Source organism: Drosophila busckii, chromosome 3R, assembly GCF_011750605.1.
Source record: "Drosophila busckii strain San Diego stock center, stock number 13000-0081.31 chromosome 3R, ASM1175060v1, whole genome shotgun sequence".
NCBI lineage: Eukaryota > Metazoa > Arthropoda > Insecta > Diptera > Drosophilidae > Drosophila > Drosophila busckii.
The window spans coordinates 19,052,817-19,071,026 of NC_046607.1; the positions used below are offsets into that span (position 1 = coordinate 19,052,817).

Genomic DNA, 18,210 nt, shown 5'->3' on the forward strand with positions numbered 1-18,210 from the left:
GCGCTGGGTAAAACCCCCAACGGACATAAATTCTTCAATAGAATTTCACCAATGCCAATTTCGTTTGTAATTACATAAACAACAACAGCGCATCATAACCCTTTTTTGACATTTCATTGGCCTGGTCATGTCATCAATGCAGCATTAACAGTTTGCTAGTCACTGGGGACTTTCACTGCTGCTGGCTGGGCAAAGGTTGCAGCCCCCAAACCCATTGAACCTTGCACCCCACACATATCGTTGCTATAATTTATTTGAAGCACACACAAGCTGAAGAGCATAGAGTGAGTGGGTTATGCCTCTCGAGTGAAACTAATCGAAAGTTGTGTAACTTCAAAGCGCAAAGCGCCGACCAAGTCCAAGTGCTTTGACTTTTCAAAGATTACAAGCGAACTGGTGCTTCAAATTGCGCGCTCCGATCAACGGCAAGTAATTTGGAGTTACATTTTAGGCAAATTAATGAAAGAGCTTAGAGTGCAGTGCATTTGGCTAGAGCTACCCTCGACTCAAACTCGATACAAATGCCCAAATAAAAACCAAAATTATGAACTGCACGAAAGCTGTTGTGAATTTTAATAAATTTGCTGCTGCTGCTGCCAAAAGTATCTGCCAACTGCGCCGGAGTGAGCAAATCAAACTGCAAAAAAAAAAAGATGCGCAGGGGGGTGAGGCAGCATACGTCAAAAGGAACAGTTATTTATTTATTTGTGCAGCAGCAGCAGGAGGAGGAGGGCAGGCATGGTAGCCGCCTCAAGGAACCGAAACAAGCCAACGCACAATGGCGGCAGCTAACGCAGAATAATGGGATAACAAAACGCCCTTGACACCCAGTAAAAAGACACAACCCAGGCAGGCGCTCCTCCCTCCACACTCTGGCAAAGTGTGTGTGTGTGCGCTAGAAGTAGCCTTATTATTATGAACATTGCGAACTCAACGCTCGGGCACGTAGCAAACGGCAATGCTAACGCTAACGCTGGGCGTGGGGTGGGGCGTACACTCAAAGGACCCACAAAGCGCAAATACAAATCAAACCCTTGAGAACGCCTAACAACAACAGCCAAATAATAAACAGCAGCAACAACAATAGCACAAGTGTTGCTGCTGCTGCTGCGCTGCTGGAACAAGCGAGAACAAAAAAAAAAAAAAAAAGGCGACAGCAGCAACAATAAACAAAAATTGCTTGTGGAGTCAGCATGCTGTTAATGAGCAACATGTACAAGCGAGAGCGCTGCAGAAACCGTTTTGGGGTGTGTCTTTGCCGGCTGGTTTGGGCATCTCGCTCTCGCAAGCGACAACGCTACGCTACTCGTTACTTTTGCAGTGGCATGCGCGCTCTGCTCGCTCACTCACACCCACAGCGTTGGACTGCTAGATAAGATAGCGCTTTGTCCCAGCGTATTTCAGAGTGCGTTGCGTGCCGAGTTAGTTGGAAAAATAAAATTCTGATATTCAGTTGCCAGTTGGCAGTCATAGTTGTTGTCGTTTTTACCGTTTGCTCGTTCGTTTCGCTCGTTTCGTTTTCGCGCGTGTCTCTGTGTGTGTGTGTGTGTGCAAAGTTGCGTGTGCAAGTTGCTGCTGCAACACCCCTAAAAACAACAACAACAACAGCAATTGGCATTACGCACTCGCTGCTGTTGCTGCTACTGCTGCTGCTGCTGCCTTTGCCGTCGCCGTCGTCGAGCATATCCATGAGATACATTTGCGTGTGCTTTTGAATTCGTTTGTCAATTCAGCCACGTCCTGTTACGGGTGCAGACGCGTTGTTTCCGCTTTTTGTGTTTTTGTGCGCCAATCAAACAATTCAACTTCCCATATACTTACCCTAATTACGCGCTGGATTAAATTATTAAAACACTAAAGCGCTCGCGGATTTTGAATCAACAGCCGGCTTTATCTATATATGTACATATATGTTTATGTGTCTCTGTGTGTGTGTGCAAAAAGCTCAACCTAATTGTGCGTATGTGTGACAACAACAATAACAACAGCTGAGCATTAAAAACATATACATGAGTTACTTAAAATTAATCACTAGCATAATCACTGTGATTTTTATTTAAGCCGCAACTCAATCAGCCGTCCCGCTCTCACTCTCACTCTCAGTCGCTCTGTCTAACGCGTGTGTGTATAAAACTGATTGTTAGCCCAACTATATACGATCTGCTAAAAGATTTATTGCCGACGCAACCCACGCGCGACCTACAAGCAAATAGCAAATGTTTAAACAAATGCAAGTTCATTTTACATAAAACAAAAAACTTACAACTTACAGCAGTGCAAACTGCAGCTGTCAATTTGACAGCAACTAGCAAGTGGATTAATTTCAATTTCTTTGCATCAATTCGAGGTAAGTTTACTTATTAGTTTAGCATACTTTAATTTTAAGCAAGCTAAGCACATTGTTGACAGCTCAATTAGCCGTTAATAAAACGCTTGTTTTGGGGCTGAGCTGAACCATAAATCAGGCAACTAATCCCACATATTCCATCAACAACTGTCGCACATTTATGGAGCCCTGGTTTGCCAAGTCATTGACGTCATTAAACAATTAAACTCGCAATTTCTTTGGTAAGCAATTGTTGTGGAAAAAAACATGCAAAATAAACAAACAAGAAACAGAAAGCGAGAATTTCATTTAAATTTAAATGGCAGCGCCCAACGCTTCTGATAACTCAAACTAGTCAACAGCATTGTGCAAATAAATTTCAATTTAAATATATAGAAATGACTTGGCATTAGTATTTATTATATAGACACATAAATATGCCAGCAAACCACAAAAGCATCAACTTTCATCAGGAAAATATTTAAAAACATTAATTGTTGCTACTTATGGCGGCAGCTCGTAAATAAATATAAAGCGCTGTGTGAAGCGTTTAATTGATGTTTATGATTGAGATTAAAGCAACCGCAAAGCGATTTAATATTACAGCCACACTAATCCACTAGGGATCAAGTGCAGATCAAGCAGCATTAGCGAGCGGCTTTCGAAACGAAATCGAAAGTGACAAATCAAAATCACAAACAATCAGAATTAAAATTAAATTTCAGAATTTTACGCTGTAGACAGTAATTTTCTTTAATAACTCAGTGGTGCGCGCTTTATTAAATTTTTTACAACTATTTATTTCGCGTTTGAATGCTTTTTATTTTGTTATGATTGAGATTAGATAACAATTTATTGCAACGCGCGACAATTTAGCGATAGCAGACACACACACACAGACAGATATATATTAAAAGATACAGATACATATAGCAAGGCGTACGAGAGTGAAATGTCTGGGGCCAACTGTCAGTCGCTGCATAAGAATTTGAGCACAAAGGGCATTAATTAGTTAGCGCCTATTTATGGCCAAGAATTTCCAAAGTCTATGCAGAGCAACAGCAATACATATATACAGCTATATGTGTGTGTGTGTGTGTAGCATAAAAACTGAATTCACAGAAATGTAAATATTGTTACATTGATAAGAGCAGCAGCTTGTTATCTCTCAGCCAGTTGCCAGTTGCTTTTGCCGCTACTCCGACGTCTCGCAGTCTGATAAGCCAGCTCGACTCTTTGCTTGGACTCGAAGTGTAGAAATCTTAAGCAAGACGCTACAATTTAATGTTAATAACAATTACAAGAGTCAGCATCGTCAGCTGCTGCTGCTGCTGCTGCTGCTGTTGCTGTTGATGGTATTAACCCCTTGACGTCTTTGGTGTTAAGTTGCCGTTGTCGCTGGTGTTTGGGTTAAGCTCGCATTGTTTGCCTTGATGTGATAAAAGCGCCAGGTAGCCTAGCCTACTTGTTTAAACAATATACACAGTTTACTGTTATAAGCATTTGTTGTTGCTCTCTCTACTCTGTTGTCTAATGTTTGCCTTTTGTTTTGCTTTCATTTGCAGCATCGCAACGCGCTCTTGGGCAGCGACGCGAGCTCACAGTTACGGCTGCAATTTGGATCTGCTTTCGCCACAGTTGGAAGATACCGGCCTCAAGACGACGACATTCTTGCAACACTTTAAGGACGTCGTTACGACGAAGTTCAACGGCAGAGACCATCATTTGCCACCGCTGCATCCGGCGCATCCGGCGCACCAGCAGTCCGCGCTGCATCATCATCAGCCGCACCAGGCTGTGGCCCAGAGCTTCTCCACCATTTTTCCAACGTATCTAGGCATGGACCGCGCCGCCGCCGGCGGCTGTGGTGTTGTGACCAGTTCGGCCACAACACTCGGTCCGGGCGGCGGCATTGCAGGCGGCGGCGGTGTCGTTAGCGGTGCCTTGAACGGCTTGGAGGCCATGTCAGCCGAGTCGACGGGCTTGTGTCTGCAGGATTTGGTGAGCGCTGGCACAGCCAATGGCGCTGGCTCTGCGGGCTCAGCTGAAAGCGCCACTACAACAAGCACAGCGCTGAGCAGCGGCAGCTCCACTGTTAATGGTGGCGGCAGCAGTGCATCGGGCACGGATCATCTGCACAGTCATCACAGTCTGCATGACTCCAGCTCCTCGGTTAGCATCTCACCCGCCATCTCGAGCCTGATGCCCATCAGCAGTCTCAGTCATTTGCATGCGGGCCAGGATCTGGTCGGCAGCTACTCACAGCATCCGCATCATGCTGTGGTGCCGCCGCATACACCAAAGCACGAGCCGCTCGAGAAACTCAGAAGTAAGTACCGAATAGAGACGACGAACAGACGAGCAGTCCAGACCAGACCACAAGTCAATTTCGTGGCCAATTTGTTGTACAATTTATTTGTCGCCAGCTGTGGCGCAGCTTACAAATTTACAACTAATTAATGTGGCCATAATTTAAATACCAGCCACGCCATGAGCGGTGGCGTATGCGTAATAATTTCTCACATATATATATATCGCTATGGCTGTGTGTTTGTCGCCGCTTCAACAAGTGTGCATATTCACATTCTTTTGTTTATGCTTTTTGGCAAAAGTGTCAGCAACAGCTGCTGGCATTTCTTCAATCATTCGCTACAGCAATCGTTCACGCTCTCAATACGCGCCCAAGCCCAACACTTAATCATTATTCAAGCGTTCTAAACAATGTGCAAAATTTGAGACACTTGTTCAGCCTCTCAACTCGCATCTCGCATCTCTCATCTCTCATGCATATTCATAATAATCATTGTGTAATCATTAGCGCATAATCTGCATCAAAGCGTAGCCAAGAACAAACAAATTTCACTTTTGTTGCGCATGTCACGCTTAATTGAGCACCCTTCTGGCGTAGTGCCCAGGGCTGCAGGCTATGGGCTGAAGGGTCGATTTTTTTCGTTGGTAATTTGATATATGCAGCGGCAGTCAAGTGTTTGTTGTTTCGCTTAGGCTAATTGTTATGGGAGTTTGACTGCATCAAGTGCCACAGGATGTGTCTGTAGGTGTTTCAAACTAAATATAAACTACTAAATTGTAAAAGTTTTCGTAGCGGCAGCAAAAGTATTTTGTGTCTGCTTAGTCAAGAGATTTGTTTGCTGTCTGTGGGGTTAACAACTTTGAACTGCGACCTGAACGCAGCTGCCTGCAACATTTATTTGCGTGCCAAAACAATTTAACACAAAAATTGTGCGCATTTAAAATATGCACGACTGCAGTTATCCTTTGACACACACACACAGACTCACAGACTGCCAGACAGACAGAGGGCAAAGCTGCAGAGCAGAGTTGAAACTGCTGTTTGGGTTTGGTTCAGGTGCATGCTGCCAACAAATTTCACTTTGTAGCTGCTGCTGGTTATTGTTGTCGTCGTTATTGTTTACGCTCTTGTTTAAATAATGGCCACACAACGTGTCCGCATTCGCATCCGTAGCCGTAGTCGTAGCCGCATACGTTGCACATTGCAATTGGATTTTCAATTATTGGCCAATTTAATGGTCTAGCGCCCAGCCCCAAGCCAATGCAGAGAAATCAAACCGTCTGCTATTTGCTTTGGTGTTATGAATTTATATAAATTTATTTATATACGTGTGTTATTATTTTCTGTTGTTTGTGTGTTGTTTTTTTTTTTATGCTCTATACACCTTTCAGTTGATTTAGTTTATTTTTAAGCAACATTTTATGGCTTCTGTGCGTGTTTTTATTTCAGTTGCTGCGCTCAAAAGGATTTCAAGTTCAGTTGCACTAATTTTTCAACATTTTATGTCACACACAAACACAACATAAAAACATAAAAAATTAAATGCTTTTTATTGCATTTGAAGCGCTTACAACTCTTTAGCTAAATTAATGTTGTTAGCAGCTGTTGCAAGTTTTTTTTCAAGTGACCTTGTTGTCTTTTTGAAATTGGCCAGTTATCTAGGCGCTCTGTTTATATCTACATATGTCTATACATACGTGTGTCTATTTGTCTAGTGCTCGTATCTGCGCCCCAAGGCAAACTAAGCCATATAACAAGCCAAATCAGAGCAGTTTTTTGGTTGCTATGCAAATAGTAAGAGCAGAAGAAATAATTTACCTTTGCTTTTATTATTACAAGTCCTTTTGTGTGTGTTTGCCAAGTTGTTACAGATATGCTGTATAAACAAAAGCGCCTATGTTTGCCATTGTTGATAAAATTATGATATTCTTCTTCGTATATCAGCTGGTGGCCCTGCATGCTGCTCTCCAACTCTGTTGAAATCTCTTATGCTCACTGCCTCACTGCTTGTGTTGTTGCTGTTGATGTTTGTTTGGTGCAAAGTGTTAATGGCACGTGCAGCTCTAAGAGTGCATATATAGTAGTTATAGATAGCAGAGCGCTTAGCTAGAAATTAAAATTTGAAATTCTTTGCTTTGAATTGTGAGATTGCCAACAAATAAACATAATAAATAACAAATATTATAATAAATTCGTTAGCTTAAGCAAGGCACAGTCATTCATTTGAGATACAATTCTTAAACTCATTAGTTGCATTTTATGCATACTCCACTCATAATTTATTTTGTAAGTTTCTATTTATAAATAAGTAATAAGGCAAAGTTAGTCCATTCAGATTCAAGTCTTCTCTGAAGCTCTATCAATAGAAACATATCTCGCAATCAGAACTATACATGTTTAAGCAGGGAATTAAATATTCAAAAAAAGATAGTTTATTCTTAAATGACTCGAATTTGCTAGCAATCTATTAGAACAAAGCGCTATTTTGACTCAAGATCCGCTTCATACCAATGCAAGAGCAATAAAGACAGAGCTATAATAATTCTGTTATAAACTGCGGGTAGATTTCTTGCTTTAAAAACATTTTACGCACGTTTACAAATTTTGTAAATTACAATAAAAACAAACAAGCTGCACAGACTGCCGTTCTTATGTCCTGCATATCCTGTAGCTACTTTAAATTCAACGTGTAGACGGCTAGACATATTTCGCATTTGTCAGCTGAGGGTGTGCTTGTGTTTTGTGAGTGTGTGTGTGTAGGCTTGACTAAAGCAAAATTTCTTTATGAATATAAATACATTTTATCGATTTTTTTTTTGGCTTGTGTAGACAGCCATTTTGTCTTTAAGTTCATTGCTATGGCTGTGGCCTGTGGCCTGTGGCTTTAAAGCAATCCCCAAAGCTGTGGAAAATTGCGCACATATGTCAAGTGAAGTTGCCAACAAACTGTGTGGCAGCCGCAAAAACAAAGATCGCAATGCAATTGCCATGCCAAACACACCATAAATTTTCATGCCCAAGCCAACAATGATAATCACCCATGAGAGAAAGAGACGACGCCCACTTTTAGTTGAGTGCAGTTCTAGTTTTTGCACTGGCCATATATCAATCCGTGTGGCTTCTACCAAGAGCTGATGGCACTGATTTCGTTTATATAAATTATAATGTCATTATGGCAAGCAGCCACCCAACCACCCACTGCCCACACCAGCTACAGCTACAGTCTAACTCTAACTCTACAGCTGTCTCTTTGCCCAAAAACTTCGCCAGAGCCGCAATTACCTCGCAGCGTAGCTTGGGGTTGGCCGCCGCCGCCTCCACTTTCTCATTATCCGGCATCGTGCAATTTCGTAAAAATGTCGCATTAGAGATTATCTGAGGAAACAAACTTGCAGGATTTGTCCAGGCAGCAGACACTGGCGCTGGCAAATGACCCAACCGGACATCAACTGGCAGCCAAAAATTTGAGCTGACAGTCGAGAAAATTACTCGCTCTGAAGCTACAAGAAAAACAAAGCAGAGAACAAAAAGCCATTGCAGTGGAAAAACTACAACAAGAGCTTGTTGGCTGGCTGGCTGCCTGGCTGGCTGACTGTTGGGGCAAAAAGACAGTTTGGGTCCTTACTGTGTTATCTGCAGGTCCTTGGCTAATGAGCTTCTGGCCGAGACTGCTGCTGAGGGTTGTTTGCCTTTTTCTTTGCCTAGTTTGGGAGCAATTGGAGGGCGGCCATGTCAATGTTATTGTAGTGATTTTTATATGTTTCTATATATCTGAGTGTGTGTCTGTAGTTCAAGCTCATTATATTGCCATAACGTGTAGCGCGCATAAAGGATTAACTTTGTTGGTTATAAAAATTAACTTTTTGTTGTGCGGCCATGCAATGAAACTAATTTTTACAACATAAATATTTATGCCTATACTGGAGTGGAGTGCGGTGAAATCTCAGCATATGGCCAACAAACCTGTCGCAAATTAACACTTTTATTTTTCTTAGAGCAGCAAATGTAGCGTGAAATTGAAAAATATATAACCACAAGCATTTAACCCTTCTTGCCTGTGTATCCCTCGAGTGGTTTAGTTTTGGCGCACACCACACAGCTAACTTGTCAAAATAGCAGCCAGGATATAGCTACACATCCTTTGTCTCTGCCCAAATTCAACTGTCACATTAATCGTTTGTTTTTGGTCACAAAATGCTGCAAGTAAATGTTGCTTATGGTTTTCCTGCTTGATATTTTATTGGATTTTATTTTTTTCGTGTGCCTGTGTGTGTGTGTGTCCTGTCAAAGGACGCACTCTTAGGGCGTACGTTTAGTCCAGGCTACTCCTACCGCTTCACACAATTTTTCTGTCTCTCTAGCTCGATCCTTTTTATACGCCTGCCTGTCTGTCTGTCTGTTTGTCTGTCTGTTTGTCTATTTGTTTGTTTTGGTCCTTTCAGGATTCTTTTGGCTTGACAGCACACAGGCTATGTAATTTATAGCTCGGCTTGGCTGCTGCTGTTGATGCTGCTGTGTCGTGTGTCAAAGTTTTTGTGTGTGTTTGGAAAATGTTTATGAATGAATGCGACAAATGGGCTCTACCTTTGTCTCTCTTTGTGTTTGTATAAAAATCAAAATCATTGCTTGAGCAAAAATTTATTTCTCGTTTTTCTGCAGTTTCATATTTGCAGCATGATTAATAGTTTCGACCCGAAGGGGTGTGTTTTTTCCATTGACTTTTGTTGTTTACTTTTGACGCGTTTAGTCAGCAATTCTTCTTGCCCAAACGCCTCTGCAAAATGGCTGCCAAAATCAACGACACACACTGACACTTGTTGTCACAGCTTTTGACAACGCCAACAACATGTTGGAGCAACGCCCACCAATTATTGGCACTGGCGAACCTTGAAAATTCTTGTAAAGATCTCTCTTGGCAGCAACTGCTGTGACAAATGTCAACGCCAACTGACAGTCGACAGCGATTTGTGGGGGGGGGGGACACAAAAAAATCAAATTCAAATTAGTCGCAACACTAGAAAATAGACAAAATATATTTAAACAAATAAAAATTGTGGTGGTACGTGCTTTTCGTTGCGTTTTTTAGAGCGCGTCGTTAAGAAAATATTTTTACATTCTATGCTACGTGTGAGTGGCGGCGACGGGTGGGGGTGTAGCAAAAGTAGGCGACCCATTTAACGGCACATGCTCAGGTTGAAATCAAGCACAGCCGGAACAGCAGCTATTAAGAAGTATTTTTGGTATTTGCTGGCAATCATTATGTGACACACAAAAAATAAAAGAATTTACATTTTTTTGAAGACTAAACTGAAATCTTAAAATTGAAATCTTTCTAAATTGTGCAGCGTAGTGTAGACAATAATGTTAACAGCTTCTAGCTTGCCTAAGTTCAAAGGGTAGTAAGCAAATCAGATGTTTATATCAGAAACAGAGATGTTAGCCTTTTGTTTCTATCAAACAATTGTAGACAAATAGATGCATAGCCATAGATCTCTTTAAATATATTAAAAGTAGAATATTTTCTTTCATTTGAGTAAGCAAAATTCTTTACTTTTAACCAGCAACTAAATTTGAATTATTATTTAAAACAATTATCAATCTACATATTTATCTTGACAAAGCTATTAACAGGCATAAAACTAAATGCTTCATAGACAGAATATTAATGCCTTTGAATAATGTAATACAAATAATTCAAGGCGCATTATCTTTAATTTAATGCCATGTAGATCTTTCTTTCGTTTTTCTTTAATCACATGTGCTAGCGTTGATGCTAACTAATTGCCAACACTTTGCTGTAGGCGCTGTGCACTCAATTTAAAATTAAACAGCCCTCGAGCCCTTGGGCTAGGGAACTCTCCGCTTTCACACATTTAACAAGCTGACGACGATTCAAACTAATTGTTTCAAAATGTCGCTGTGGGTGATTGCAGCCAGGCTGCCTTGGTAGCTCTCTCTGGCTGGCTGGCTGGCAACCACATAAAACTGACAACATGTAAAAATGCCATAAATTAGGCTAGACCCGAAAGGAAGTCTATAAGATTTAGCGCAGTTGTGGCCAGGAAGTCGCGACCTCAGACCATATGGGCACACACCTTGGGTCGCTGCTCTGCTCGAGAGTATCAATTGTTCGCTCATAAATCTGAATGGGCGAACATGTCAAAGGCTACAAACTAATTAATATGAAATTAAGCGTGACTAACTGTGCGTAATTATTATTGTTTTTATAGATTTATAGTTTAAACTGCAGCTTCAGCTGCAAAGTTTTGCCGTCGGCTATGCCCAAGCTTAAGGCCATTAAGACGGCCGGCCAAGCAGCCAACACTTAATGCTTAATTGACTTAAACAAACAGCCCTTAGCCCAAAGGGCTAAGTTGCTATAAATTGTTTTTATGCGCAGTTTTTATAGTCTCTTAGTTAATTTAAAGCCTGCACACTTGTGTTTTAAAACATTAATTTTTTTGTATTTTTCCTATGCCCTTTGCTGGTTTATTCTTTTCAGTTTGGGCCGAAACTGGTGATTTTCGTGATAGTCATAGCTCCATGACCGCCGTAGCAAACAGTTTGGATAGCACGCATCTGAATAACTTTCAAACATCAGCAACATCCAGCATAACTAGTCGGAGTCGGGATCGCAAAGATGGTAAGTTGCAGTCGCACAGATAAGAAAAAAAAAAGCACATTAATAATAATTTTACAAAAGCAAAACGCTTATTGGTTAGGCGTGGGGGTGGGTGGGTGGCGATTTGGGGGGTTTGGCCTTTGTCGGTATAATTTACTCACTCGCGTCCGTTTAGTTTTCGATTAGAATGCTTTGATTTGCGACATGATGACGACGACATTGTCGTTGGCTCGTTGTGTCGTTGTCGCTGCCACCGAAACTGATATTTCATATGGCCGCACACTCATTTAGTTTATTTGATTAAGTTTTTATTGTTGTTGCTGCGCAGCGACAAGAACAGAGAAAGCTTGCCGCCCCATGATCGATGGAACATACATTAACGGGTTGTAAATCTGGTAGCAACCGAAATAATAATAAACTAGGCTACGTCTGTAGGCGGTCTGGCGTTTGAAGTTTGCTTGTGGCGTGGGGTTGGGGTTGGGCTGGCGTCATTTGAAGGTTGTGCAGGGCAATTAGTAACGCCAGCTAGAGTGCCACCGATAATAATAAACTTGTATACCCTTTGGGCTTGATTGCAGGCAATCGCAGCGTCAACGAGACCACAATCAAAACAGAGAACATATCAAATTCCGGGCATGACGAGCCGATGACCACCAGCGCCGATGAGCCCAAGAACGACAAGAAGAACAAGCGACAGCGCCGACAGCGCACACACTTCACCTCACAGCAGCTGCAGGAGCTGGAGCATACGTTCAGTCGCAATCGCTATCCGGACATGTCGACGCGCGAGGAGATCGCCATGTGGACCAATCTCACCGAGGCCAGAGTGCGGGTAAGCAGAACGAAACTTATTAATTGCAACGCCCAACCGCAAATTGTAAATACACACACATCACATCGATGTGTGCGTGTGTGTGTGTGTTGCAATTATGCGGCAATTACTGCAGTTGACGTTGCTGTGGAGCAAGCCGCAGTGACCGCAATCTAACCACAGCACGTACGTGTAGTCGTTCACTACTAATACAAATACGTTGTGCCAACTCGTAAATATGTGGCCAACCAGCCCATAACGCCCACTGGAGGCTTAAGCGCGCCAGTCCGCCATTTTGTGTGCCGCAGTGTTGCTGAATTTATGTTGCAGCCTCTGTTTTGGGTTTTTGGACGATTTCGCTTGCAAAGTTGCCATAAATTGCAAAAACTTTGGCGCAGCTTTCGCAGGCGACTATTTTTATGGCCAATCGAGAGCTGCAAACTAGGCCGAGAGCGCCACACAGGCTTATCAAATGCCCAGCTGCAGTACATTGCAACCTATTGACACTAGAGCCGCATGCAGCGCTTCCCCCTTTACGCGATATACATTGTGGCAACAAGCGTTGTAATTGTTTGTAAACGATAGTTGGTAAACACAATAGAGCGCATAAGTGGCGCCTAGCAGCAAATACTTGAATGCGTAGCAGACAAAACACGACAACAAAGATAGCTAAAGGCAAAGGCCCAGGGCTCAGGTCTTGTCGTATCTTCAACTTCTTGAACGCGCTGTTGATCGATGATTGAACGGCGACAGCAATAATTACTGTCGAGACACATTCAACAAATGCAAATGTTACTGCAATTAGCTAACAAATAAAGCACATCTGCCTGCCTGACTGACTGACGACAAATTGTTTGGCCATCATTGCTTTTCTATGCAAATGCGCATATGCCAAGAATTTTGGCACTTCACTGGCAGCTATAAGAAAATTAGCTGTGGCCAGGCTTAAACAAGTGTCAAGCTACCCTCGTGGCTAAATTATGTCAATCGAAGCATGTGTTGCAAGTAAAATGCATAAAATATTGATACAGTTTGTTTTATGGTCCATTATATGATGACAAAAGGTTTGCATGCCGCTTTGACTTTATTTCTAGCTTGGGGTGTCAACCCTCGAAACTAAATTTGAATGCGCTGGCAATTTGTCAGCGAGGGTTGTTTAATGAATTAGAAACCGCATGAGAATTAATGATCATGATGCCGCGCCGCACTATTTGTTGCCTGCCTGCCTGCAATAATAGCGTAGGCAATAAAATTTATCAAATATACAAAAGGATTACAGCGCTCCCCCCTAGCCCAACAAACAAACAGCCAGACTGACTTGCATATAGATAAATCTGTAAGGGTTTGAAGTTGTCAAAAAGAGCGAGAAAAAAAGGCAGCTCTAAAGTCTGTGCAAACAAGGCGTTGCAGTCGGGCTGAAAAATGTTGCTTCCGACACTTGCATGTTGAGCCTGATAGCTACTAATCTGTGGATTAACATGCGCCGGCAATTATAGCAATATGTTCGCTTAGCAATTTTTTAACACCGAACGTATTTAATTTAATTAACAGCAGCAAGTCAACTGCGTATGAAAAAAAAACACAGTTGTTGCTGCTGCTGCTCTCGCAAGCCATTGAGCCAAACCAATGGGCCAGCGAGTGTATAAAAGTTCAATTGACAACAACAGCAACAGCAGGGCGCTCTTTATGGTCAGGTCAGGTGTTGGCAATGGCCTGGAAAACAACAAACACTGCTCTGTTCTGTTCTGTTGTGTGTGTTTATAGGAAAGCCATTTGGCAGCCACGGCATAAAAAACGTGAATGGCCATAAACGCGCCGCAATATATGCAGTTAGTGCTTAACAAGACTGAAGAGCGAGACTGCGAAATGTGAAAGCTCTCACTCTGCCGGGGGATTGTGTTGTAGCTCTCGGAACTTAAAGAGTGAAACACACATTTGGGATATACAAACAATAGATTGAGGCATTAACTTATAAAGCGCATGTTAGTTTTGATAGTTACAATTACAAATTTAGATAAACAGAGCTTGAAAAGCATAAACGAGTCACTAACTATTAACAGCACATAAGAGTCTTACATTAATTTGTTTAAATTAAAGCAAGTTCTTCCAGTTTTTTAGTTACTAGTAGCTCATAAGTTAAATTTGCTTATAATTGTCTATTTATTTTTCCAAATTGTATAATTTGTTGTGGGCTCTCTATACTCATGTAGATATATTTGCTGTAGAATAGTTTGGTTAGTTTTTTCAACATATTTATAATGCAGTTTATTTATTCATATTTTTTAACAATGAAGTAGTGAAAATAGCTTCACTTTTGTTGCATTAGTAAAGTACTGAATAAATAATTGCTTAGATTTTAGACTGAGCACAAAGAGTATACTAATAAATTTATAAAAAATGTACAAGTTATGAAACTGAATGAAGAAATAAATAATATAAAATCCAACTTACCTGAGCATAACAAACTGTAGGCGTATAAAAAAGACCATACCTAAAATAAATACAATTTATTTACTTATTAATAAACTTCAGTAAATACTTATATTATACACAATACTTAGTATCTAATTGCTGCATATATTTTTTTATATATCATTAAATTTCTTAGACCACAATACGCAGTATTTAAATGTTTTATATACATTTCCATTACCTGCACTGCTTTTTAGCTTGAAATGTTATTTAGCCGTAACCTTGTCACTTATTCTAAGTTATCATAACAAGTACAAGTGCATTCCATAAAAATTCTGTTAAAAAACTTTAGTTTATTATCAGCTACGTTTTGCCTTTTGGCTTATCACTTAGCTAAGCAATCAAAATTTTCACTTCAGCTGCAGTTAGAAGCGATTGCGAGAGGGCCCTTTGAATTAAGCAATAAAAACGTATTTAACTGCAATTTGTGGTCATCAATCAAAATGGCAGCTCTTCAAACAATAGGAAGACCCTCTAAAAAAAAAAAGCAAAACGTAACTTTTGCCACATGCTCAATTTTTTTAACAACTTTACCTGATGAAGCGTTGCAGCAGCAGCAACCAGCAGCAGCAGCATAAAGCGTTAGAAAATTTATAGAAGCAGAGTGTCATTGCTGCTTTCATCAAAACCAATTAGGATTTGCTTGCTTGCGGACTGAAGTGCGCTGGCTGGAAAATGGTTTTTCGCTTCTTTTTTGCACACGTTGTCAATTTTCTATTTTCTTTTTTGTGTGTGTGTGTGTGTGATGCGAGTGCCATCAATTTGCCATCAGGCAAAGGCAAACTCAAGCGCTGCTGTTTTATTTTTTTTGTGCTTTGTTTTTTCAACAACTTGCTAAATGATACGTGAAAATGACAGCTGACGAGATCGATGACGTTAGTTTTGCATCCCAATGAAGGCTAAAGCTGATGCTGATGATGATGCTGATGATGCTGCTGAGCGATGTACCTTGACAAATTGACACATTGGCTGCAGGATATTGAAATTGGCAGTGGCTGTGACCGCCGCATTGATTCCAGCTCGCGTTCTCACGCTGAAGCGCCTCATGCAATTTCAATTAACTATGCGCAGCTAATGCGATTAATGCAATTACCGCTGCAAATAAATGCGCATTAAATTGTAATTTTTGGCTGGCACGAGTCAACATTGCTACACTTGTTAGTGTTAGCTCAACAATTTGCCAAACAAACAACACAAACTCTTGCGTGCGTCTGCAGTTAGTTACGGCAGCAACAATAAATTGCAACCCCAGCAGCAGCGACAACAGCAGCGTTGATTTAGCTACATTGGTGGCAAATAGGCCATGGGAATGCCGCATGCGGCAACATTTACTGGTTTAATTAGCCTTTGCCATGGGAAAATGCAGCAACAACGAACAACATTTTAACTTAAAGTTAACTTTGTACAAATGAAGCAAACGCGCAAACTCATCAGCAATGCTGGCTGCGACTTTGCTTTTGTCATTTGTATACAACCCACCCAGCCACCCACCACCCCCCAGTGGCTGTGCTGTTGGTTTTTCTTGTATCTTATGTATCTGTATCTCTGTTGCGAGCTTTGAGTAGCGCGTTCGCTGTTTTCTGTGTGCGCTGCGCAAACTTCAGCAATAAATTACAAAGTTGCCATTTTGTTCTTTTATCTACTGGCTGCTGCGTTGCTTTTGTTTTTATATACGTTTACTTTTTGTTTGCAAAATAATTTTGATTTATTTTTGCCACAGCGCGCACAGCACAGCGAGTTTATTTATATAAAGCTCTCCATTAAAAAAAAAAGGCAGCAACAGCAGCCAGAGCAGCAACAGCAACAGCAACAATATTCTGGAGTATTTATATATATTTGTATTTATAATTACTGCACATGCGTATTACGCAGCGCCCTTTTTGGCTACGAACCCCTCTGGGCTGTGGGGGGTGTGGTGCAGTTTTCGGTGGAGTTTTCTCTGCTGCGTCTGCAGCGTATACATAAATTTTCAAGTTGGCGGCAATATAATAAATTATGCGACGCGGCGACGCAATAAAAGAAAATGGCCGCCGTCGTTTTAAAAACTTTAAGCAACTTGCCACAAATCTCATGCCACACGCTCTCTCTCTTACACTCTTCTTGTTTCGCTTGCAGGTTTGGTTCAAGAATCGGCGCGCCAAGTGGCGCAAGCGTGAGCGCAATGCAATGAATGCAGCTGTGGCAGCTGCGGACTTTAAGTCTGGCTTTGGCACACAGTTCATGCAACCGTTTGCGGATGACTCGCTGTACACATCGTATCCTTACAACAACTGGACCAAGGTGCCCTCGCCGCTGGGCACCAAGCCCTTTCCCTGGCCAGTGAATCCACTGGGTTCGATGGTCACCAGCAATCATCATCAGAACTCGGTGAACTGCTTCAATACGGGCAGCAGCGGCGTCGCAGTGAGCAACTCCATGCTGCCGGGCTCCATGGGCTCGACGCTGACCAACACGAATGTGGGCATGGGCGTGGGCGCCACGCCTTGTCCGTATACAACGCCCGCCAATCCGTATATGTATCGCGCTGCCGCCGAGCCCTGCATGAGCAGCAGCATGTCCTCGTCGATTGCCACACTGCGTCTGAAGGCGAAGCAACATGCCACCGGCTTTAGCAGCCCCTACTCGGCGCCCTCGCCAGTGTCGCGCTCCAACTCCGCCGGACTGTCCGCCTGCCAGTACGGCGTGACTGATGTTGTCTGAGAAAACGCACTCGGTGCTTTGCTCAATCAGCATCAGCACCACTTGCAGCACTTCTCCAATCAGCACAACGGCAACGCCATGCAGCAGCAGCTGAGCCACCTTAACCAACATCACAATAGCAGCGGCGGCAGCAGCAGCAGCAACATGCATGGCCTACACCACAGCAGCAACAACAACAACAACAACAATCTGCTGCTTGAGCATAGCGACTTGGGCTTGGGATCAGCTGGCAATGATGACAACAACGCATCGGTTACACATAATGAGGACAACAAGTCTCCAATGGATGCCAATGGATTAATGTCGTCGTCTGCTGCTGCTGGCAGCAATGACAACGGCACGGATGCAGAGGAGGAGATCATTGATTGAGCGTTTGCTTACTTACCAATTGCATATGCATAATATTTAAATTCGATATGGAAATAATAAGTAAACTATAGCAATTTGTTAATTGTACAATTAACGCAAGCAGACAAAAAACTTAGCACTAAGCGCAAATAATTAAATTCAAAAACTGAAAAAAAAAACATAAAACCCACTTTTTTGAAGAACAATAATTACATTAATAAAACAAAAATTTAATAAATAAATGAATGGAATGCAAAGTAAGCGAACTTTGTTGTGTGCAGTTTTAATTAGTTGGCATTACAGTCACGAAAATTAATTACAAATTGATTAAAATTATGTTTTTCTGTATGCACGCGTTCATTTAAATAAATGTATAATTTTAAGTGTTTTCTGTAAATATTATCAAGGCAAATATTTAGTCTATAAACAGCAAGCTGTACTTGTAAGAAGTTTGATCCTAAATCTAGCGTTATAACAAAATAGTAAGCATGTAAACCAAATTATATAAATAAAACTACTTAAAGCAACAACCAAAAAAACAAAAAAAAAAACAATTTAATTAAATAAAGTCAAACAGAACTCCGCCTATAACTTTTACAATCTTTTCAGTTCTCTGTGCC

The 18,210-nt window shown here is 41.6% G+C and overlaps 1 protein-coding gene across 1 annotated transcript; it reads left to right on the plus strand.

Annotated features, from left to right (window-relative positions):
• The first annotated feature begins 1,991 nt into the window (after window positions 1-1,991).
• Window positions 1,992-18,210, plus strand: LOC108604722 (pituitary homeobox homolog Ptx1). The gene is made up of 5 exons (XM_017994300.1): window positions 1,992-2,347; window positions 3,892-4,655; window positions 11,140-11,280; window positions 11,838-12,091; window positions 16,658-18,210. The coding sequence occupies exons 2-5, from the start codon at window positions 4,166-4,168 to the stop codon at window positions 17,240-17,242; spliced, it is 1,470 nt and encodes a 489-aa protein (XP_017849789.1). The 5' UTR covers window positions 1,992-2,347; window positions 3,892-4,165; the 3' UTR covers window positions 17,243-18,210.

Excerpts from the sequence above, each read along its gene's own strand:
- LOC108604722 (XM_017994300.1), top strand. The coding sequence starts at position 4,166 with ATGGACCGCGCCGCCGCCGGCGGCTGTGGTGTTGTGACCAGTTCGGCC. Across the intron at positions 11,281-11,837 it reads GAGTCGGGATCGCAAAGATG|GCAATCGCAGCGTCAACGAG; the intron begins GTAAGTTGCAGT and ends GCTTGATTGCAG. Across the intron at positions 12,092-16,657 it reads TCACCGAGGCCAGAGTGCGG|GTTTGGTTCAAGAATCGGCG; the intron begins GTAAGCAGAACG and ends TTTCGCTTGCAG.